The 26,536-nt window shown below is 36.7% G+C and overlaps 1 protein-coding gene across 1 annotated transcript; it reads right to left on the reverse strand.

Moving 5' to 3' along the window:
- Positions 1 to 331: 331 nt before the first annotated feature.
- Positions 332 to 5,425, reverse strand: LOC149263454 (uncharacterized). The gene is made up of 3 exons (XM_089388456.1): positions 4,457 to 5,425; positions 1,154 to 4,339; positions 332 to 1,042 (listed from the first exon to the last, which is right to left on the reverse strand). Exons 1-3 carry the CDS (start codon positions 5,423 to 5,425, stop codon positions 332 to 334), a joined length of 4,866 nt encoding a protein of 1,621 aa, XP_089244582.1.
- Positions 5,426 to 26,536: the final 21,111 nt, after the last annotated feature.

Raw genomic sequence — 26,536 nt, forward strand, 5'->3', positions numbered from 1 at the left:
CTCATCGTGACTGAACACCCACGCAGGGGCGACACCATTGAGACCAACAACCCATGCAAGGGCACCGTGACTGAGACTGGTAGCCCACGCAGGGGCTGTAGAGCTTTGAAGACCAGAAAAAACAAAATTATCTATCCCACGCAGGGGCAAGAGAGAGAGAAGGAAGTTTTTCAGCAAAATCCCTCGCAGGGGCATGGTCATGCACAGAACTACATAATTGTCAAGCCAAACATAAACATTCACGACATACATTGAGTATTTGCGATAAGAGTAACAGTTTACAAAAAAACCTGAGCATTGTCTGAGGGCAGGGGCTTGGTTGAGCCAGCGTTTATTCGTCTGAGTCCTCCGGATAAATCCAGTACTCGCCTTCTGGGGGAGGTCCCCAATCATACTTGGCCTTGCCTGAAGCGGGCGCTGGTTGAGATGATGGTGGAGCGACCCCTGGCTCAGGTTGTGCCTCTGCCTTTTCCTCAGCTGCTCTGGAGCTTTCAGCAAGATGAATTTGGGCGCTGGGTTGCTCCCCAATCTCCTCTTTCGCTTCCTCCAGGAATAGGACTGAGACGTGAGCTTGAATGTTAGAATTGCCCTGGGCACCGCTGAAGGAGAATACCGCTGTACCAAACGCGGGTAGCGGAGCAGCACTTGAATCCGGCGTCCTGGCGTCCATGAATTGCTGCGACTGGATGGGATTTGCTTCAGCCACCTGGTGGCACAGACAACGGCAGCAGTTTGATGATGGATTGGCGACCGGGGGGCGTGAAGTTCCGCCTCGTCCCGTGCCTCGACGGCTAATGAGCCTCTGTCTCGGCGGCATGATTTCCTTGAAGTCCGATGAGGGTGTGAGACCGTCTTCGCCCCCCTTTGATGCCCTATCTCCACCTCCAGATGCCAGAGGGAATTCTCGAGCTTGTGCTCTGAGACCTGAAGCCCAGAAGCCCAAATCCACAATTCGAACCTTATTCGATGCAAAACATTCCAAATTCTTGCCATACTTAAGTTGCTCTGGCTTGCCTCGATACTGGTAAGCCATAACTCCCCTCTGCAACAGTTAATGGCGCATAGCCTCGGCAATGAATTGCCGTCCTCTCCCTCCTTTGCTCTCACGCTTGCCATCCAGGGCGGCGGAGGGCAGTTAATGACTTGTTCAGACTTGAGGCCGCCCATGCTGAGCAGGTGGTGCGCCGTCCTTCTGCTGCGTGGCACCCGCATCCGGGTGGGCATTGTCATTTTGGATCAGCTTGTCCAATTCCTGGGCTTGAGCATTGTCTGTGATAATGGTTGGGGCTCCTGTAAGGAGAATATGATCATTATCTGCCCCTATGTTGGCGAGAAGGTCGGCGACCTTGTTGCCTTCTCTTTTTGTATGAGAAAAAGAGATTGCCCTGTTGCTGCGAAGGGCATGTTCAATTGCTTCTAGACGGGCTGCCAGTCTCCAACTGTTTGAGATTTTTTTCGCTTGAGAACCATTCTGCAATCTCTTAGCCATGTTTATAAGAATCTGGGAGTCTCCTTCCACGATCAAGGGCTGCAGATTGAGGTTTTCGGCTAGGAGGAGACCTTGCCACAATCCTTCAATTTCCGCTGAGTTATTGGTATCCCAGCCCAAGGATCCCAAAAATATCTTCAAGGGTGTACCTTCATGATTCCTGAGGATGCCTCCAAAGCCTGCTTTTCCCGAGTTACCTTTGGAGGCTCCATCAAAGTTGAGCTTGAAAGAATATCTAGGTGGGGCGCTCCAGGTGTCTTTGATTGAGCCGCTGCTTGTGGAGATGCTGTTCCTGAGTTGGGATTGAGGAATGTTCAATTGCCAGTTGCTTAGTATACCTTTTTCATTATCAAGAGAGGGAAGATCTTCCATTGTCCAGGGGTGGAGGATCAGCGTCTCATTCAGGTTCCCACATAGATTGGTCCAGACCTCTTCGATCCTTGAGCTCTGATTTTTGAATATTCGCTTATTCCTTTCTTTCCAAATGCTCCAGGATATGAGACCAGGGAGAAGGTTCCACAAGCAATTGAGGAGTTCACTCTTATAAGGGTTCTGCGGCCAGTGCCTTAGGGAATCAGTGATGTCGTTTTTTGTTCTGCATCTTTTTTGACACCTGAAGCCCGCTTTTTCCCAAAGTTGATTAGCTAGAGGGCATGAATCCAAAAGATGTTGAAGCGTTTCCTCATTTTGGCAACAATTGGGGCATAGCGAAGGTCCATGGAAATTCCTTCTTCTTAATTTATCCCAGGTAAGGATTCTTTTGTGACTGACTAGCCACAGGAAGTAGGAGATTTTGGGCCATGAGCCAAAACCCCATATTTTGCTCCATATAGGGTCAGAGTGGATATTATTATTACAGATTATCTTGTAAGCTTCTGAAGTGGTGAAGTCGCCTTTTGGTCGGTATCCCCATCTCAAGATGTCGGCGCCTTCGTCATATCGGATTCTTCTTTTATCCAGCTCCTTCTCCAGAACCCCTGTATCCTGCAAGTCTGTGGTGATGGCCCAGTGATTTCCTTGTTTCCATTTCCTGAATCCATGTTCCATCTCTTGCCCCCAATAGTAATGGATCTTTTCTTGCTGTTGCTCCTGCCTGACATGATCCAAAGGTAGTTGGAGGGTGTGGATGAGCTTTGGCATCTGATTCCATGCATCTGTCCAAAATCTTGCTGTTTGGCCATTCCTAACCTCCCAAAAGCTGTGTTGCTGAATTAAGTGGTAGTGCTGTTTGGCCGCGTTCCATATGAGCGAGCCTTTTTCCAAGGGGATGAACCGGATGAGCTCCTCCTGGGGTCTGTTGTTGGCATATTTAGCTGTCCAGATTCTTGCCCAAGGCTTTTCCGGATTAGTGATCCAGTGCCACCAAATTTTTGCACTCATGATGGCATTACTATGCTCCGGGTCCCTCAGCCCAATACCTCCTTTTTCTTTTGGCTGGCATACTGTTGGCCATTTGACCAAAGCCCATTTCCGATTAGTTGCAGTCCCTCCCCAGAGAAAGCTGCGTTGAAGCTGCCTAATTCTCTTTAGGGCCCATTTGGGTGCTGCAAGGATTGAGAATAGGTACAGCGGCATTGCCTGAAGGACAGATTTAATGAGCACAACCCTGCTAGCAAGGTTGAGAGATCTGTGAGTCCAGAGGTTGAGACGAGATTCCATTTTCTCTATGAGAGTGCGCCAAGCGGAATGCTTTAGAGCTGAGGCCGTGAGAGGGGCGCCAAGATATTTTGAGGGAAGGGAGGCGGTAGGGAATCCGAGGATGCGAGTGATGGCTGATTTGACAGGGGGAGGCGTATGAAAAAAGAAGATTTGCGATTTGGCACAATTTACATCCGTGCCTGAGGCTTCAGCAAAGTCATTGAGCAAGGATTTGAGGCGAGTGGCTTCCTGGGCTGAAGGGTAGCCAAAAAGCATGGTATCATCAACAAATTGCTGATGGGAAGTAGCAGGGGAGTTATGAACAGAAAGACCCTTGAGCTGGTGAGATTGAAGAGCTTGTTTGATGTGACGTCCAAGCCCTTCTGCCATGAGAACGAATAGGAAAGGAGATAGGGGGTCCCCTTGCCTGATTCCTCTTGATGGTTTGAAGGGCTTTGAAGGGATGCCATTTACCAGGATGGAGAACTGAGTGGAATTTATCAGACTCATGACCCAGCGGATCCACATGGAACTGAAACCAAAAGCTTTTAACATTTGCTGCATGAAGATCCAGCTGAGTTTATCGAAAGCTTTAGAAAGATCTAGTTTAAGTAGCATACCTGCCTGCTTTGACTGTTTGAGGGAGTGGATGATCTCATGCGTGAGGAGAATGCCGTCCAAGATTTGTCTGCCCTCCACATAGCCTGATTGTTCCTGAGATATGAGCAATGGTAGCAAAGGCTTCAGCCGATTAGCCACTACTTTAGAAACGACCTTGTATATCACATTACAAAGTGCAATCGGCCTATATTTGTCAGGCGTGATAGCTTCCTTCTCCTTAGGGATTAGGGCTATAAACGTTGTGTTGAGAGAAGGCAGCATCCAGTGGAGGGCTCTCGATTCTTCCACAATTTGCCAGACCTCTTGTTTAATCAGCTCCCAGAAGGTATGAAAGAACGTGGGGGTAAATCCGTCTGGCCCCGGTGCCTTTCCTTCTTTGAGCTGGAACATCGCTTCATCCACCTCCTGAGGCGTTATTGGGCGGAGGAGAAGCTCATTGTGTTCTTCCTTGATGATTCTAGGCACATTGTTGGTAATTTTTTCTATTGCTATCCTTCTGTCTCCTTCGGGCTCTTGAAGGATCTGACTGAAGTGATTGCGTAATTCTTTCTCTATTTCCTCGTGCTTTTCTATTTTCTCGCCTCCTTGCTTCTGGATAAACGGGATGTTATTGTGCATTCTTCTTTGAATGGTGGTTCTGTGGAAGAATTTGGTGTTGCGCTCTCCTTCCTTCAACCATCTTATTCGGGACTTTTGCTTCCAGTATACTTCCTCCTGCTTCTGCCTGTCCTGAAGCTGACTATGGATGCGTCGTTCCTGCTCCAGGGTCCCTTCAGTGTGTCCCTCTGTGATTATCTTCTGATGGAGGTCTGTTAATTCCCGATTGAGATCTTGCTGAGCTTTGAAGATATCTCCAAAAGTTTCTCTGTTCCATCGCTTTAAGTGGCCTTTAAGGTGCCGGAGCTTCTGTTGGAATTGGTACATCTTGGACCCTTCTGGAGGGATGAAGGAAGTCCATATGGATTTTACGAAATCTTTGAACTCAGGGTGCGTGAGCCAGAATCCTTCGAAGCGGAAGGGTCTTCGCGTTTGATCACCAGGTCGTTGCCATTGAAGAGCAATCGGCCAGTGGTCCGAGCCAGTATGCTGAAGTATTGCTGCTGTAAAGTCTCCTCCCAGGTGAATCGCATTATCTGAGATAAGGATGCGATCTAGTTTGGAAGCGATTTGGTGTTTTCCAGCTCTGCGGTTGCTCCATGTGAACGTACCATTGCAGAAAGGCACATCTATGAGGGAAGCGTTTTGGATGAAATTCTTGAAGTGGGTGGTTTCTTGTTCCAGCCTGTTTCTCCCCCCTTTCTTTTCTTCTAGCTTGGTGATCATGTTAAAGTCTCCCCCGATTATCCAGAGTGGGTGCCTTCTGTCGTTATTCAGTGCCTCTATGGTGTCTAGAAGTGCTATTTTGCTCCCTGTGTCCTGTGGGAAGTACACATTGGAGAGATTGCCATGAACATTCGTGCCCAAAATGTGGAAGGCTGCCTGTATCAGATGGTGGGAGGCGTGGAAATCTGAGAGGTCTATTGCTTGAGTATTCCATGCAATAGCTAACCCCCCTGATGCTCCAGATGCGTCTACTGCAACTGAGCGGCAACCTGGCCAAGCCTTTGTGAGGATGCTGCCTAAAGTAGTACTATTACATTTAGTTTCCTGGAGGAAGCATATTTGTGGCTTCTCCATTTTAATCATGTTTTTCAGCATTCTTAGTTTCCCTGGGCTATTGAGCCCTCTTAAATTCCATGAGACCAGCTTCATAGTTCACTATTTGCAGTGGGTTTGTAGTACTTTGTCAATTTCGCATACCTGCCAGAGTCTAGCAGGAGCTTCCCAATCTCGATGGTTCTCTGCAAATCTGTTTTCCTTCCTCTCTTTTTGGTTTCTTTTGGGGGTTGGCTTCCATCCCACTGGCTTCCCGGTTGAATCCCTAACTGTTGCTGCTGATAAGCTCTTGAAATAACTACCTCCAGCTTATTGAGTTGGGATTCGGTTATGCTATCATATGCCTTTGTTTTGCAAGCTAGTTCCAATTCTAGAATATCCAGGCCATGCAAGTCTATGCTCTCAGGTTCTTCTTCCATTGGTTTCACCTGACTGCTCTCTTCCTCATTCAGCATTGAGCTAGAGGGAGGGTCCAGCTTTCCACCCAGATCCATTTCCTTGTCTGTTTCTGCCAGTCCCTTCCTATCTCCGGAGGGGAAGTCAAGGGTAATCTCCGGGGTGTGGCGTTTGGGGGAGGAGGTTGGGGGAGGAGGGGGGGCGGAGGAAGATGGATGGGAGGGGTGGGGATCCGAGATCGGGGGAAGATCTTCAGAGGACTGAGCTAGGACTTCAAAACTATTCTTGGAAGCTTGGCCTCTAGTGCCATTTTGCTGGGGTTTTTGCCCATTGGAGGTCTTCTTGTGCGCGCGCTTTCGGCTAGGGGCTTTAGTAAAGCCGTCTTGGGTGGTTGAGACCGAGGGGTCCTGAGACGCGGCTGTGGTATTCAGGGGACAATCCCGGAATAGGTGCCCAAGAGCGTGGCATCTCCTGCAGCGGAAGGGCACATGCTCATAATCCAAGGGTTGGATCCATTCTTCATCCCAGTGGGAGAGCGTTACCGATTCTGGTAATGCTTCATTCAGCCTCATGAATACACATATGCGAGCGTATGAGATGAACCTGCGCATTTTGGTTTCTTCTGCTGTCCTGATGTATTCCCCTAATCCATTTCCAATTTTCCTGAGAGTGTCCTCGTCCCAATATTCGTCTGGAAGCCCATACATTCGGATCCAGACTGGTGCCCAGGTGAGGTCTTCCTTATCCGGGTTGAATCTTGGTATCCAGTCTCTCATGTACAGACCTGCTGCGTTGAAGAAATGGGGCCCTGTTCCCAGCACCCTGAGTTTGTCCTCAATGCAGTAGAAAATTACTGTGAAGAAGCCCTTCGGCCCTAGTTGCAGAGTGACGTCCCCTTTCGGCTTCCATTTGGCAGCAATCCACCCATATAGGGCTCTTTCCGTTGGCCAAAACCCTATGAACTTCCCTATGATGGCATGATCTCTCATGAACTCGATTCGAGCATCAATCAGGTGTCCCGGTAGTTCTATTCTTGGCCTTTCTGTGGCTACTGGTTTACAGGTAGTCGAGGTTACCTTTGGCGTTTCCTCCGGGTTTTCCCCTTGTCCTGAGTGACGCTAGCGTGGCTATGTCGTTCTCCAGCTTTCTTGTTCTCTTGCTGTGGCTTATTTCCTTTGTTCAGAATCTCCCTGTTTATCGAACCAAACAGGAAAGCGTGTTCCGGATCGTGCTGCATTGGGGAGGGCCCTGACGCCCCCCCCTGCGGCTGTTCCATAGAGCCGGACTAGTGCTGTACTGCTGCACTTTTCGCCCAGGGATACGGTCTGGTTTGAGGGCAGGGCCTGCGCTGCACAGTCTGCGCCGTCACAGCTTGCAGCAAAACCCTAATCGCTACAGTCGTCGCCTCCTCAGGAAACAATGATAACACAGTTGAGTTCATATTTTGAATTTATTAATTTTATAGACATTTTAACATTAAATGATATTTTTATTTATTATAATTGTATATTAATTCCCCATTGTTATTAATATCCATAGCCTAATCAACAAAATTCCCTAGAGAGATCTCCACATAGTTTGGTTGCTAAATATAGATCCATGTATTTGGATATACAACAAACTTCAAGATATCAGCCCTTATGACATTCACCTAGATTTCAATGGGTGATTGTCAAGTTAGTTTTTAATCCATATAAGCTTTTCCACAAAAATATTAATATATAAATCGTTATGTTTTACCATAATGATGGGATGAGAAATGCATGTTCTATATTTTATATTTTTATCCTTGATTTTTTATTATTGTGTGTGTGTTGCTTCTTATTTATGGCACATTTTGTGCAGGTAATCCTTTCTGTGGATAGAAACAACCCCTATAGTCCTATGGGAGGATCTAGCAATAACATAAGACAATTAGATGTAATATTTACTAATTCATAATAGAAAATAGAAAGGAGGTTAGATCTCCTACCTCCCTCTGATGCTAATATCCTTGATGTCCACCTTGATTCCTTTGCTTCCAAGCTCACAATATCCTCTTTGTTGTTGTATATGAGTGCCTACAAGAAAGATAAAGTGGAGACAACAAAATTATGCAAAGCATAACATTCTCTAATACAAATTATGTAATGCATCAAGGAGCATTACAATAAATGGACAATAATTGACACATTTATGGAAAGAAAACATATATTGTATTATTAATAGATAAAAAGGGAGCATTACAACCAATGAATCCTTGATGTTGGAAACCTCCTTCAAGTGAGATTCCAATTCCAAGCGTTAGCCTTCAAACACTTTTTCTCCTTTATAAATGGGAAGCATTTGGGCACAATTCAGCACTAGGATGGAAACCCACCAACCAAAAACAAAAAATTAGTGGATGGTGGGCACTTCATTTATAGGGAAGGAGAGGTAGTTGAGGATCCATGGAAATATGGAGGAGTTCCGCATATCAAGGGGGAGATCCATGGAAAGAGCATCTAGGGCCAGGAACGGGATGTCTCATTCCAATCTTCATCTACCTGAAACCACATCGTCATTCTTGAGCTTTCTAGTAAGGGAAACTTCTACTCCATTTTGGGAAAAACTGCCTAAAGAGGACCATTGTGGATTTGCGTGATAAAAATCAAGCTAGAAGATCTAGACATCAGTTATGCCAGAGGTTACCAGTTCCTACTTTCCTGATAAAAGTAGCGCTGGTCTTGTAAAACAAGGTTTTGAAAATCTCTTCAAAATGCTTTCAAGGCAAGTTTTCTTCCTTTTCTTCAGGGATATTCTTATGATTTCCACAAACATTTTTCATGATTAACACATTGTTTTTGACATTGATGACACAAAGTTCAACACTTCAGGATATGAGATTGTGAGTGTGATAAAACATTGTGTAACAATGCAGGTGTTGTTTTTGGAACTAGTGCAATTAATCAAAACCCCAAAAGATGGTCATCGTGTTCAGAAGAATGGAAATGAAATGGTTCAAATTCTACAACCATATTCACATCCAATGTCACAATGCAAAGTAAGTTTATATTCATTTATACTCATATAATTTTATCATATTTTTACATTTAATTCTATTTGAGTCACATACATTTATGTATAATATAATGTTCAAAGTAACGAATATACATCTCCTAAAACACCTTTTCACATGCATGATGCTAGATATGATAGTCAACAAAAATCACATTCTCCTCAACCATTGCCACATTCATCTTAACTTCAAGATAATTTAAGAGATGTAAGTTATATACCATATATCGTAGCTCATAATGACATTGGCATAATTTTTTATAATTTGAATATATATAGCTAGTTAATTCATTATCTTTTCATATGTCCCCATATTTTCATTATATCTATGTGAATTTTGATATTTATTGATAATGTTGTAATTTTGAAAGAAAAAAAGATAAATGTGGATGCTATCGGTAAAAGGACCAAAATCATGCCAAATGTCTTGAAATCATGTGGGTTCAAGTGACACAAACAATACATAGAGCATGTATTCTCAACTAGCATTGCTCTCACTAAACCCATTAGGTTTTGTACCTTGAATTCTAAACATTCCAGCATGTTTAAATAACTTCGGCTACAATATTAGAACTTTACCATTTTTTTGTCTATAAAGGTGCTATAAGGAAACTCTCAATAAATTAACTTTCTTATATTTATTTTTAAATGTTTTGAATACCAATACTTTCAGCACCTAAAAGCTCAAAGATGCATTTTATTTTATGAGAACTAGTTTTATTTAGATATATAAAGTATTTGAATAAAGGGATTTTGTTTGTGTAATATTAAATGTGCTCCCTCCAACTAGGCATTTATCTTTATCATTTTTTAACATCAAAATATTTGAGAAAAACTTGCTAAGTTTGATGTTGGTTTGAATGTGATTAGTTTGTTTAAAAGTGAAATTTGGTTTATAACAAATGTTGTTTAAAAGGGTATCAATCTTTATAAGATTACATATAGTTTAATTACATGTATTGTTGGTATATCTATGCACTATGGATTGGTAAAAATATATGGTATTTATCATAATATTTTAGTCATTGAAGAGTTAGTGATAAAAATGCAAAAAAAGGTATGACATATATATATATATATATATAATTTGGTTTATAACAAATGTTGTTTAAAAGGTATCAAACTTTATAAGATTATATATAGTTTAATTACATGTATTGTTGGTATATCTATGCACTATGGATTGGTAGAAATATATGGTATTTATGATAATATTTTAGTCATTCAAGAGTTAGTGATAAAAATGCAAAAAAAGGTATGACTTATATCTATATATATATATATATATATATATATATATATATATATATATATTTTGAATTCATTTGTGTACATAAAAAAATGTTAATAATTGTTCATTTAAATTTAAATTTTAATAGATGAAAAATGTTTTTTCTTATAATTATGATTATAAAGAAAAAATGTATATGTTTTTTATTGATTTGAATGTAAACTTTATATATGGAAAATAATTGTCATTGTTTTCAAAAGTGTTATAAATAAAAGAAAAATTTTATATGGATTGAATTTCACCTTAAACCTTCTATTGAATAGAATTTTTTATTATTTTCATGTTTATATTAAGTTTTTTATTATGTTTTTTTGTTTCAATGTATAAGGATGAATCATTTTAAAATATTTTGGTAGTTTATCTTTACCACTCCAACTAAATACAACCAAATAAACCTGACTTGTTTTTTAATATAAATACTTAAACATTAAACCATATTCAAAATTGATAAATAAATATGAATACATAAATGTATAATATTATACTATAAATTTATAAATTTTATATAATGGTAATTAATTTTAAAACATTAAAGAATGACACAACTACATCCCTATTATCAATATTTTTATTAAGATAACATATGCGTATGCATAGTTAATATTTTATTGTTTATTATCAATATATTATTAAATATAAATATATTTTTATTATAATGTTATTATATAAAGTGAATATATAAAGTAATCATGTGAATGTTGAATAAATTTATATAAATTCATTCTATTTATATATTTTTATGTGGGAAATATCTCCCAATTCCATTCAAAAGAACAAGAAATATTCATCATATAAATGCTTAATAAGAAAAACTATATGAAAGGAATTTGCCATTCAGCATATAGCTATAACAAACAACTTATATAAAACTTTACCTATTCTCAAAAAATCATTGTACATCAAATAACAAACCACGGTGAACCATAGTAGTGCATATATTATATGAAAGGAATTTGTCATTCAACATATAGCTATAACAAACAACTTATATAAGACTTTACCTATTCTCAAAAAATCATTGTAGATGAAATAACAAACCACAGTGAACCATAGTAGTGCATATATTACCATTTGACAACAATGTTGACGTTGAAAGTCAAACAATTTTTAGAACAACAATGAAATTTCAAAAAAAATAATCGTTCCAATTCATTGGAAATTTGTTAAAAAAAAAACATTTTAACTTTGTAAAATTGTTTGTAGCCTTGAATCTATTATATCCTATGTTGTCTACCTACTTCCCTATCACAAACATCTACACATTGTCAAATGGTTGACTCTATCATCAATAAAATCTATAGAGTCTCATAAATAATTATGGGGTGGAGATTCATTTCTAATTTAATTTTAAAAGTAGTACCATTTTCTATACTCAATTTTCAAAATTTCTATTATATTATATTTTAAAGTTTTCTTCCAAATTTAAAATACAAATTTATTATAAAAGTATTTGTTTTCGCATCTATTTTAACTTTTTAATAATTTAATTAGTAAAGTTTCAATTTCAATTTTTATAGGTTTCTATGGAATTATTTCATATAATAATGGTTTTCATCTATTTAATATTTTACATCTAAAATTTGTAATATATATATATATATATATATATATATATATATATATATAATAAAAATTATCCAATCGAAACTATATAATTAATATAATTTACATATAACTTATATTTAAATCAAACTTATATAAAATTTAAGATATGTTATCCATTTGAATTTAAATATTATATATAACCAAAATTGTATGTACTCTAAATAAAATATATTTTTATATCTTTTAAATAATATATAATATTAATATAAATAGTGTTATCCATATTATTTAATAGAATGAATATTCCAAAAAATGTATGTTGGATTAATTATTTATTTCAATACAAATATTATATGTTGTTACTATTCAATCTAAAGATAAAATATGGAAATTCTATGTAACTTATGCTTTAAAGTTTTTAACATTTTTCTCAACTTGTGTCTAAAAACATTTTAACTATTTATTCATTATAATGATTGTGGAATTTTTGTTAAGATTTGTGCATGTTTAAATGGAAGTCTTGTATATAGAAATGGTTTTTATTTTTGAAATATTGTATATAATATATGTATTTAAAGATGTATATTTTGTTTGATGCATTTGTTTGATATAAAAAGTATTAATAATTGTTAATTTAAATCTAAATGTTAGTACATGAAAAAAGTTTTTATCTCTAGAATATAAAATATTCTTATAATATTGATCATCTATATTATTTATTGCTTGTTTATAATTAAAGATTCAAAGTTTTACACATCTCATCCATGGTTGGTTGTAACATCAATTACATTTTTGATATTGTATAATCTCCATGTCGAGTGGTGCAGCAGTTACAAATCTTCCTTCTACTAAAAAGTAGAAATAACACATATAGATGAAATTACATTTTTTTAGTGCCAATTACATTATCTATCTAATTATGTTATCTACTATGGACATTGATGTGTAGCTGACATTGAAATATTTCTTTTATTATTAATATTTATGTTCAATATTGAATAATTTCCATTATTACATTTTTTATGTAGTTATTATTTTATTTATCTTAATGTAATACTACGTGATGAAAGCAATAATTAATATTAATATTAATAATAAATAATATTTTTCATTAATTTTATATTTAGTTACTATATAAAATAGATATATAAAGTAGCCACATTAATGTATATGTAAAATACATTCTATTTATATTGATCTTTTATGGGGGAGGGAGGGAATATCTTCCATATCTATTGAAAAGAACTAGTAATTTTCATCATACAATTGTTTAATAATAAAAATTACATGAAATGAATTTCTTATTTTGCTTAAATAGATAACCAACAAGTTATATAATACTTCACCTATTCTAAAAAAATCATAGTAAACCAAAGAACAAACAATAGTAAACCATAGCAGTGCATATATTACCATTTGAAAGTAATGTTGACATTAAAAATACCCCAATATTTAGTATAAGAACTAAATTTTAGAGCTAAGCCTCCTCTAAGAATAGCTCATTACATTTCATCAGAAAAACAATTCATTTCATTTCAAAAAATAGTTCAATACATTTCATTGGAAATTTTGTTTCAAAAATAAAGACACTAGTACTTTGTAAAATGGATCATAGGCCTCTGGATTTATTCTCTTCTAAGTTTATTCCTGCTCCCCTATCAAAAACATCAACCTTGGCCCATATTCATTGTCTAGAACTGCATGAAAATAAAAATATCTACAAAGAAAAATATTTAGCATTGTTAAAAAAAGATGAATATTACTAAGAGAAAAATATTTCCCACATTATGAGTATAAGATCATGCAAACCCATATATGAGTTTAAGATATTTTATTAATTTGAATTCAAATATTATAGAAAATGATAAGAAAATGAGTAACATTTTTCCCCAACTAACATTATGTAAATGTGGTTAGAGGAATTCAACATTTATCCATGATTATTATATCCCTGCACTGAAATTGTTAACTTTGATATTAATTTTACCTTTCATCAAAATTCACATGTTCAAATCTAGAATCAATGGGCTTGTCGACATGTTTGTGTCAATTTCCTTACTTGCTACATTATTTGATTGAGCTTTTATCATAAACCATTAAAAAAGATAAAGTTAGAGTTGATTGCATGACATAGTGCACTAAATATTTAATTAGACAAGCATTCATTCAATTATATAAATAAACAACAATAATATATAAATGTGTACCTACTGAACCCTTGACAATATCATAAAAAAATAATTGTTGAACATGCCTTTTTTTCATTCTGAGATGTAGATCCCTCAACATTTCTATTTTCTTTTGAAGAAAGTACTATCATTTGCTTGTCCATGCTCTTCCTTGACTTTGAGCGAGCTCACCCAACCTTTTAAAATTGTGGTTTTTCCTCGGTTTAATTTATTTCATGACCATGTCATATATTTTTAATTTGTGGGCTCAAAAAACTATGTTTTCTCTTATTCACAATTCTTGATGGAGACATCAGAACATAAATTTTTTTATTTGTCTCTTCACTAAATGTGCTACACATCTCATCAATTCCATTATCAATTTCTTCTTAATTCTCGAGTTTTGTAAGAAAATGGTTTAATATATACATTAACTTTTTTTTATTGATGCATGTACAATGTTTGATCTATCAATCTCAAAGATTGAATTGTTCAATGTCGTAGTTGTAAAATCAATAGGTTCTAATAAAATAGGCACATGGTGAAAGCTTGATTGGTCTTAGGGCAGTGCGCTCATTGTACCTATTTGATTTAAGTCAAATAAAAATCTATGACTTTCAGTAATTGGACTAGAAAAATTTTGCAACATGTTAAATTCCAAACTGCATTCACTTTCCCACATTTGAACTTTGAGCATATTCTTACAAACATTTCCATTCAATGCCCAATCACAACTACAAAAATTAAACTCAGACCCTCTATATATGAAATTATACCTATTAGGGTCCTATAATTATTATAGGGTAACTTCACAGTGATTATTATATTTTAGATGTTGTAAATAATATTCTATATTGTAAATTATTTCCAGAAAGGTCAAAACCTTAAGAAAAAGAAAAGGAATTAGAGTTTGACTGTAAAGTTCGGTGTATCATTTGATATTCGATATATTTTTCCCTATTCCTAAGTTTCATTAACCAAAAAATATTCCTCCACTATCTATTTCATCCACTCCACTACCCCACCATATACTTCGATCATTCCCCTTGATACGCATTAAATATACTTCCCGACCCCGCCATACTCCCCGTAATGTCACATTAAAACTCCACCACTTTCCCCTCATTTTCACCCACCTCCCAACATCTGATGGCCCATAGAGTGTTTCGCCCCCACCCTCCCCACCATCTGAACTTTACCATCGGGGGGAAGGGGGGGGGTCCGAAATGGGCGGTATTCAAACCCGCCCCCACCGAAATGTGTCACCATTCCATGATTTCACACCCCCCTTGACCAAAACCATTAAATTCCTTCCACCCCCTCTGAAAATTGATTTCTCCACTAAGTGATACAACTATCCTATCCGCTTACCATGTCCCCACTTCACAACCTCCGCCATTCCTATCCCGCCACATAACCTCCGCCCATTACTCGTACTCCAACCTCCATTTGCCATGTCCCTCCTCATATTCCACTCCTATTCGGCAACCTAATCATATTTCCACCAACCATGTGCCTCCATGACACTTCACGCCTCCATGCCATTCATCTGTCTCATGATCAGTTGAAACTATGCTTTTCTCCCTATACACCACAGTAATTACAAATGTGGTTTACATACACTTGAGGACATATTTTCAAAAACTGAAAGAGGTTTTTGTTGCTAACCTCCTTATTCACAACAACCCCTCTCATTTTTAAACATCTGTTATGTTTTGGGAGATGCTACTAATTCTTTGAAGGCATACTTTCGAGAAATTTCCTATTTTAGTCACCTTTTTTCAGAAACTATTGTGGATAATCAAAGATGAATCTTGGGAAAATGGAGAATTTTTTTGTTACCCCAATAATAAACTATAAAAAACTCTCTTAGTTTTGTAACCGCTACTATGGTTTGGGATATTCGGATGAATCTTTGCAGGCATGTTTTCCTGAATTTTCCTATTTAGTCATACTTTTGTAGAATAAGATTGTGGCCAATCAGAGACGACTCTTGAGAAAATGGAGAAGGTTTGTGTTCCTAAAATGACAAATCACAATAATCGACTTCATATTTTACACCACGATTACAAAATGAGAGATACATTTACATATTTACAGCCCATTTTTGAGACTGTGCAAAGTCCTGTTTTAAACATATTTTTGCAGAGAATATTGGGAATAGCTGGAGCCGAATTTTGGGAAATTGAGAAAGGTTTATCTCAAGAACAAATTTATCTACAACAAAATATCTCGCTTTTACAGATCTATCTCAGATTGAGATATACAAAGGGATGACTGGACCCTATTTTTCATAATTTTTAGGGGAAAATGCTCAAAGACAGTTAGCCACCTCATCAACTAAGAGTTGCAATCAAATTCGAATTTATCTTCTTTGTCAACATAAATCCATAATGATAGTGCCAAGTAGATATATTAGTTTTTAATGTCCTACATTTCATTTCTATTTGTGTAAAACAGTTTAGGATATTTGTAAAAAGATATTGAGATTTTTATCAAGATATTTTAGCTTAAGATTTTGTATAAATACTTCATCATTTGAAGTAATAGATGTTGGGATTTGTATGAATAAATCTATTGTTGAATTTAAATTTTCTCATTGAACTCAAATAGGTTGATCAATAATACAAAGACTCTTCATAGGATATTTTTGTTTTGATATACTAGTGATGTTTTCCTCAGTGTAATTGTGTTTCCATTGTTATTATTTGTATGTTTATCATCTGAAATCTAATTGTAAAACAGGAGATGTGAAAAATAGGATACGTTTTTGAGCACCCTATTTGGACTGTGTTTACAATATGTATGTTTTCTTTTGAAAGTCTGATTGAGGAATTCTTAAATTCTTCTCAATCCCTGTTGAATCACACCTTTTCTCCATTCCATAATTCAATTTAATGATCCAGTAATTGTAACTAGCTTGCCCTGTGATTACTCCTTTGAACTTTTGATGCAACATCCATCTTTATTTGACTCCATTGCCCAATGGATTCCTCTTGGTCTTCCAGCCAAACCAATTGAAAAACCAAACTCTGAGCCCAATAACTAGCCTGAAATTCCCAGTAAACAAAGTTAAATCTCACAGAGAGATCCCTCTCTGAGTTTAGGAGGGCTAGATCCTAAACTCAAAAGTGGTTTTGATGTTCCCTGCATGGTTTTTTCTTAAGCCTTGAAATTACGGAATGCTAACATAGTGGCGACCATATTGGGGAGGAAATTTTATCTTCCTCAAAAATGTGTATCAAGTTCTAGATCTAATTGTTGATGGTGAACAGTGATAAAACACAAGAAGGCTGACATATTCACCTAGCAACTCCATTTTCAAAGTATCCTGAGCTCAAAGTTTGCATGGCGACTCCCTTATCAAAGAACCCAGAATTGTAAAAAACTTATGTTAACTGCATTTCATTGTTGATTGTTTTCAAAATGAGTTCAAGAATACAATGCAGGTATGCTCCTATGGACAGATCAAGAATTTCAGGTTTTCCAAATCCCATGGCGAGTAGTGATTGGTTAACTTATCTTCCATTGTTAAAAGATCAAAAAGGAGACGATGCTGCTATACATTTATTGAGGTTTCATATGCACATCCCTAAGCTTAAAATCAAATTTCATGAAGATTGTCTTATGAAGTTTTTATGGAAACTTTGGAGGAAAATGGTAGATCTTGGTATGAAAATCTGGCTGCTACTAGTATATGTTCGTTAAAACATTTTAATATTGTTTTTTGCGAGAAATATAGAGGGGATTATCCATTTTTGTTTCTGATTCAAAATTGTTGTGATCATTTTGAAAGTTTTATTCAATATCTAGAATATTACTATCATGATGATCGGTTCACAAATGATGAAATACTAGAGCCTTTAGATGGAAATTATTTTCAACATTATGAACAGAAAGTAGAATTCTTGCTTGAATTGTCTTCCCCTCAGGAAGAAACAGAGGATGTATGTTGTCTATATGTTCATGAAGATTCCCCATAGGAAATAATTCTTGCAGCACCACGAAAAACTAATCAGCCAGAGGTAAAGGAAGAAGTTCAGTAGCCTAAACCTGATCAAGAAGTGGACAATAGAGAAAATCAGCAAGATATTTCTGTTGGGAATAATACTGAGAGGGGGGGTGAATCAGTATTTATCAAATCAAACCCAAATTTATATATGCTACTTCAATGAAGATAGCTCGTGTGTACACTCAATTGTCTTTAAGGAAACCAGCGTATATCCAGTGAACTTATGATTCAGTTAATTCATCATATGTTAATCTTTCATCGGCGCATCAATACTTTATTAACCATATAAAAAGTAATCATGTGTAGCAATAACAGAATAAACCATCACACATAATAAACACACAAGAACACCAAGATTTAAGGCGGAAACCCAATGCGGTACAAAAACCACCTGATGTTGTCATCTCTGTCTTCTTTTAATATAAGAAAAACATGTTTACAATCTTGTACGGGTGCACACTCATACCACTATGCAGGCACCCACCTACAGAAGGCTACAGCCTTCTCTCGTTCTCCAGCTTCTACTGGAAGGGATATACAATCCCCTAGCTCTTGTACTAGCCGATCCGTTTACTAGTATGTAGATGTCAGCCTACAGAAGGCTCCAACCCCCTGGCTCTTGTACTAGCCGTTATGTTTACCAGTACATAGGTGCCAGCCTACAGAAGGCTACGACCTTCTCCCTTCCTCCAGGGACCATGTTTCATAAATTTTCAGACTGGATACTCCTGGAACACCACACCACAATCTGAAGGCCGCATTTCATCCAATTTTCATACTGGACCCATCAGCAACATTGAAGCTCAAAATCAATCACCACTATAATACAACCAATCACTAAAAACCCTTCATCACTAAAACAAATCAGAATCAATCAATCTGAACATTCAGAACACTGCCACCAGAATGCAGTCATCAGAACACAGATCAGAACCCAGAACTCTGCAACAACAACTAGAACCAACTGCAACTTCAAACATCATAATTCATAATGTATACGCTACATTGATGTGTCGAACCAACATGTATATGTGCTTTTAACAAAGAAAACCAGCATATAGATCTACAAATACTAGCTTAAAACTGCACAACTATTCCAGAATTCAGTCATACCTAGATCATAACATTCACAAAATGAAACATGTGTTAGTATTCAGATCTAGCCCAATCAGATCATGCAATGATAAGTCATTTCAATTCTTATGATCTTGATCTAACCTTGTATCCAAGGTGCACAAAATATTTCATATCATTTCATAATCATAGCCCCTGCAACATAACATATACTTCAGATAGAAGTATTCCTCAGAAACCCATTCACTTGCACACTCTCGCCTAATGATATTCTACTTTTTATATATTTTTAGGGATTTCTCAATACCTTGGACCAAAACCACTTAGGACCCATGGTATTCTTTGGCGGGATCAAATAGGTGTTACTCCGCTCAATATTGTGGTCTAATACCATGATATTGACCCCTGGTATTCTTTGCTCTTGAATTTCCTTGTTTTTCCAACCTGTACGCGTTTTTCCTATTGTGAGAGTGTGTGTATATGTATACGCTCTTTTTTTTCTGTGGACCTGCATGTACATGCTACTTAGACAAAATGAACCAGTGTATACTTCTCTTTCTTCAATCTCTGGAGTCTAATTTGTAATCCTTTGATGTTAACATATTGCACTATGAATTGTCATCTATGTGAGTTTACCTCAAGGACAACATTTGTGTCATAATGCCAACAATCTCTCCCTTTGGACTTGATGGTAACCACAACACCAAGATACTCTCCCCCTTTGAAATCAAGGGCAAAGGGCGGACCAAGATATTCTCCCTCTTTGATATCCATTATGTTGTCCATGCCCCCCTCAGTACATTCAGAGTCTCCAAAGATATATTTCAAAAGAATAACATGACTCTTTAACTCAACTAAGTGAGTATGACTTCCCTAATACCATTGACTCATACATACATCAATCACCCAACCAAGTGGGGATATACCAAATGTTTATACATGAATGAAATAGCAATTATTACATCATCCTTTCCATGCATTGTGGGGTTACAAATTAGGTATTTTCATGACCTTTACATCAAATGATAGACATGAAATTTATAAAATGGACCAACAATCTAAAAAAGACCATGATAGTCATAAGCAACTATCATACACCATATATGATATGCACCATCAGTATCTGTCAGCAGCATCAAGATCAACAGACTATATATGTCCATTATCAAAAGAGTCACCTGAATTAAAACAAATATGTGGATCAAGCAATATAAGCATCTTCATGTACCAAGATATTCTAACATAATGTCAACAATGCATTATTAGAAGCATATCCTCCCCCTGAACCTGTGCCAGCCGTTCACTATCAGATCTAGTCATTGCAAATATCAGTAAGAATCATCAAGGTATCATCATCAATTAGATATACATCAAGTCATCAACAACTTATGAGGGCCAAAGGAACTTCTACATATTATCAGCAGACTCTAATCGTCATCAATCAGAACATAAAAGATAATTGATAATTGATTGAACCATATCAGACCCCTTCTCTTGAGTCTGTCCCACTACTTTTTCTTACAAACACCATATACACGACTGTGAAGCTTCTAACCCACATATATACAAAACTTCTCTTCATAATAACTATGTATGAGAATTGGAATACTGAAGTTTTACACTTTCATCTTCCCCTGGGTCTGTTATGTTTGTAAACTGGGTTATGCCACATCTTTTTTACAACAATTCCTTATTCTTCAATACCTTGGATTGTGATGATGTTTGCTCCTTTTGGTATGGTGGCCGAAATTTGCTCATGCATTCCTTTTATTTATGTCCAAACTTGTTACACGCATAGCATCTTACATGTTTCATATTCCTTCTATCATAATCAATAGCTTTGTGACCAAACATATTGCAAGAAAAACAATATCCCTTAAAGTACCTGGAAACTGATGATCTTTCTGTGTGATGGTCTTGAACCATTCTACTTCTGCATCTCGCTGCAACATGTCCAAAATTATGACATATAAAACATTCAACATTATTTGTCATAGAAAAGAAACAATTATCCCTTCCATAGTTAGGTGGAAATGTTTTTCTTTGAAGTCTTTCTTTCCCTGGTTGTTGATGGGGTTGACCTCTCATCTCCTTGTTGAGCATTTCAGATTTTGCATTGAAGTTCCTTACCTTGTATTGTGAGCTAGATTTACCTTCATGAAAACCAAGGCCAATCTTTATAATAGGCGAATGCTGAACTTTGATGATTTCATCTAACGTTTCTGATCCTTTAGAACATCTAAGATTTAGAGTCTTTGTCTTTTCAAGCTATTTTTTTAGACTTACTACTTCACATTCTAACACTTCATTTTGTTTGTCCTTTTCAGTGAGTTTATGTGTCACTGCGTCTATGATTGTATCCTTTTCTGCCAAACTGATTTTGAGTTTACTGATTTCTTTAAGGAAATATTCCTTTTCTAAGGCATCATTTTCTTATGCCATGAGTAGTTTAATTTCTTGATCATCTTCATCACTATTGCACAATCCATCACTATCATCATGAGTATAATAACTTCTATTACCTTCTTCAGACATCTTTCCTTTGACACGAGGGCATTTAGCAGCGTAATGACCAACTCTACCATAAGCACAGAATTTGAATGGTAGATTACCTATGAATCTTCTGGAACCCTGTTGAAGCTTATTGAAAAAATTTACCTCATTTTCTTCTTCTGAAATGTGTCCTGATTCATTGTGCTCTTCCTTTTCATTTCCCTTTTCTGATGCTTTAAAAGCAGCTTCTCTCATATCTGATGGACCTCCTTTTCTCATTTCAAAGGCAGTTAGGATTCCATGGAGTTGAATCATAGTAATAGTTTGAAGATCCTATTTTTCTTCTATGGCAGACACTTTTGACTCAAATTTAGAAGACAAAGATCTCAAAATTTTCTCAACTAAAGTAGCTTCCTTTATCTCTTCACCCAGATTTCTCATATGATTTACAATCCCATCTACTCGCAAGAAATAAGTAGAAATGTTTTCATCACTATGCACCTCGATTGTTTCATATTGGATTCTGAGAACTTTTTAGTTTAACATGTTTTACCTGGGAGTCTCCTTCGTAGCTCTAAATGATTATGTTCCATATTTCCTTGGTTGTGTTGAACTGCATGACTTTGACGAATTCTGATTCTGATTGACTTCCCAATAAGGCGTTGACGACTTTGGCATTGATTTCATATGTTTTCCTTTCTACTGGATCCATGGGGAATGCTGCTAGATATTGATATTACTTTTCCACAATTTCCCAAACATCAGCTCCAAGTGACTGAAGATAAGCTCTAGTTCATGTTTTCCAATATACCAAGTTGTTCCCATTGAGGATTGATAGTCTGATAGATCCCATGCCTTCGTGATTATTCATTTTAAACAATCTCCCTCCAAACGATCAAGCTTCTTCTAAAGGACCTTCTCTGATACCAATTTTTGGGAATAATACTGAAAGGTGCGGGGGGTGAATCAGTATTTATCAAATCAAACTCAAATTTATATATGCTACTTCAATGTAGGTAACTCGCGTGTACACACAATTGTCTTTAAGGCAACCAACGTATATCCAGTGAACTTATGATTCAGTTAATTCATCATATGTTAATCTTTCATCAGTGCATCAGTACTTTATTTACCATATAAATAGTAACCATGTGCAGTAATAATAGAATAAACAATCACACATAAGCAACACACATGAACACCAAGATTTAAGGTGGAAACCCAATGCGAGACAAAAACCACCTGCTGTTATCGTCTCTGTCTTATTTTAATATAAGAAAAACATTTTTACAATCTTTTACTGGTGTAGACTCATACCAGTATGTAGGCCCCACCTATAGAAGGCTACAACCTTCTCTCGTTCTCCAACTTCTACTGGAAGGGAGCTACAACCCCCTAGCTCTTGTACTAGCTGATCTATTTACTAGTACGTAGGGATTGGCCTACAGAAGGCTCCAACCTTCACTCGTTTTCCAGCTGCTACTGGAAGGGAGCTCCAACCCCCTAGCTGTTTTATTGGCTGATATTTTTACCGGTATGTAGGCACCGGCCTACAGAAGGCTACAACCTTCTCTCTTCCTCCAGGGACCACATTTCATAAATTTTCAAATTGGATACTCCTAGAACACCACACCACAATCTGGAGGCCACATTTCATCCAATTTTCATACTGGATCCATCAACAACATTGAAGCTCAGAATCAATCACCACTATAATACAACCAATCACTGAAACCCCCGAAGAAAATCACAATCAATCAATCTGAACATTCAGAACACAGTCACCAAAACACAGAAAGAACCTAGAACTCTGCAACAACAACTAAAACCAACTGCAACTTCAAACATCATATTTCATAATGTATACGCTACTTTGATGTGCTAAACTAGCGTGTATACGCGCTTTTAACAAAGAGAATTAGCTTATAGATCTGCAAATACTAACATAAAACTGCACAGCTATTCCAAACTTTAGTCATACCCAAATCATAACATTTACATAATGAAACATGCATTAGTATTCAGATATAGCCCAATTAGATCATGCAGTGAAAAGTAATTTTAGTTCTTATGATCCTGATCTAACATTTTATCTAAGGTGAAAAAAATATTTCAGATCATCTCATAATAATAGCCCGTGCAACATAACATCTACTTCAGGTAGTAGTATTCCTCATAAACCCATTCACTTGCAAACTCTAGCCTAATGATCTTCTCCTCCTTATATAGCTTTAGGCCTTTCTCAATACCTCGGACCAAAACCACTTAGGGCCCGTGGTATTCTTGGGCAGGATCAAATAGTCGTTACTCTGCTCAATATTGAAGGATAATACCATGGTATTGACCCATGGTATTCTTTGCTCTTGAATTTCCTTATTTTTCCAACCTGTATGCGCTTTTCCTCTTGTGAGAGTGTGTGTATACGTATACACTCTTTTTGTTCTATGGACCTACGTGTACACGCTACTTAGACAAAATGAACCAGTGTATACTTCTCCTTCTTCAATCTCTAGAGTCTGATCTATAATCCTTTTTTGTTAACCTGTTGCACTATGAACTGTCATCTATGTGAGTTTCCATCAAGGACAACATTTGTATCATAATGCCAACAATTTCAAATACCATGGATGAGCATATTAACACTATGGTTGTCTCAAGTGCAGAAGATCAAATTAGAGAACAAATTCCCTATACTAATCAGCAAGTAAAGGTAATTGAGCATATTGTTGAACATTCATTTGTTGATTTACAGCAGTCTTATGATCCGAAAGAAGAACCAACAGAGCTTAATCCTCTTGATCCACAAGAACATTTTCAACAAGTAGTGTTTTCTTCAGTGATTAAAGACCAATCAAATTTACATGATGAAGATCTTATGTTGCATGTTTTCCATGATCCTTTGGTCAGTTTATTGCATTCATTGGTGAAGGTAGAATTTTCCATATTCATCAATATAGCTATTGGATCCAATGGAAAAGTTGAGTTGCCATTTTCTGAATTTGTTTTTCCACCTAAAGAAGTAGAATGAAAACTTCAGTTAAGTATCCATTTGCTTGAATGGTTGCAATGGATGTTTGTTATCACTTGATATGGTAGTCATTTTATCAGATTAAAGTTGGTAGCAGAGTGCAAATAAGCTCAATAGTTTTGGCATTTTTTTTTCAACGCGTTCTCTCTAGTTTCAATTTTAGTTCAGTGTGTTTCAGATTTCAGTTTGCAGAAAAGGTTTGATTTCAGTTTGAGATTCTCATTCACAGATATTTTATGGCAAAGCATCTTGCAGATTTGGGATTAGCCCAATGGATCAGGCTACTAGTCTACAATGTTCTTGACACTTCTCGAGGAAGGGCCATCACTAGATGGAGCCACTATTAGGGTCCTAAGATTATTATGGGGTCACTTGATGGTGATTATTATATTTCGGATGTTGAAAATAATATTCCATATTGTAAATTATTTCCAAAAAGGACAAAACCTTAAGAAAAAGAAAAGGAATTAGAGTTTGACTCTAAAGTTTGATGTATTAGGTGATATTCGATATATTATTCCCTATTCCTAAGTTTCATTAACCTGAAACTATTCCTCTACTATCTATTTCGTCCACTCCCCTAACCATACATATACTCCAATCATTCCCCCTGCTACGAATTAAATATACTTCCCGACCCCACCATACTCCCTGTCATGTCACATTAACACTCTGCCACTTTCCCCTCATCTGCGCCCACCTCCCAACATCGTACGGCCCATAGAGCGTTTCAGCCCCCCCCCCCCCAACCATCCGAACTTTACCATTGGGGGGGAGTAGGGATAGGTCCAAAATGGGCAGTATTCAAACTACCCCCACCGAAACGTGGTTTCTCCACCAAGTGATACCACTATCCTATCCACTTACCATGTCCCCACTTCATCACCTTCGCCATTCCTATCTTGCCATGTATCCTCCGCCCATTACGCCCGCGCCAACCTCCACTCGCCATTTCCCTCCTCATCTTCCACTCCTATTCAGCAACCTAATCATATTTCCGCCAACCATGTGCCTCCATGATACTTCACGCCTCCACGTCACTAATCTGTCTCATGATCAGTTGAAACTATGCTTTTTTGCTTATACACCATAGTAATTACAGACATGGTTTAGAGACATCTGAGAAAACATTTTCAAAAACGGAAAGAGGTTTTTGTTTCTATCCTCCCTATGCACAAAAACCTCTCTCAGTTTTGTAACATCTATTATGGTTTGGGAGATGCTAATAATTATTTGAAGGCATATTTTCCAGAAATTTCCTATTTTAGTCACCTTTTTGCAGAAACTATTGTGGATAATCAGAGATGAATATTGGGAAACTGGAGAATTTTTTTTTCCCCCAATAATCAAATACAAAAACCTCTGTCGGTTTTGTAACAACTACTATGGTTTGGGATATTCGGATGAATCTTTGCAGACATGTTTTCTGAAATTTTCTAACCCCCTTTGCACTTTCATTTTCAACTGGGTTTTATCATGTTGAACATTAAGAAAGATTAAATTCCAAAATATATTATGCAAACCTGAAGAAATTCTCAGCCAAACAATTGGGTAATAACTAAACAATCCAAATTATCAAGTTCTGATAATTTCTTTTAGTCAATGTTCCAAAACAAGGTTTCAATAGGGTATTTATCTCTTGTATTTGAAGATAAGTAACTCACAACATTCTTCCATATTATATCATATATCCTTTTAGTTCTAGAAATATATTCACAAAGAATTTGTTTTTCTTAATAAAGTGCTATAAATTTTGCATCGATAAAAGTCTAGTGAATTACAGTTGCCAAAATGGCATAGAGAAGTCTAGAGAGTAGATATCTATTATGTAATAACGTATAAATATCTGGAACTGACTAATGTTGATATTCCTATGAAATTTTTTTATTTGAAGTGAACCCTTGAACATTCAACACAACCCAAAAAATCAACTCAAGAACACAATAGCAAGCAAAAGATCTCATGATTGCGTTATGAGTCTTGACCATTTGGAGGTTGAAAAAACTACAAAGAACAATAACAATATTCATCATAACTCTATAGCTTTGCGAGTAGATATGTAGAAGAAGATTGCCCTTGCATGTGTGGT

Source organism: Pinus tabuliformis, chromosome 6 (genome assembly GCF_031772625.1).
Source record: "Pinus tabuliformis cultivar Carrire ecotype Pingquan chromosome 6, CPIR1, whole genome shotgun sequence".
Lineage (NCBI taxonomy): Eukaryota > Viridiplantae > Streptophyta > Pinopsida > Pinales > Pinaceae > Pinus > Pinus tabuliformis.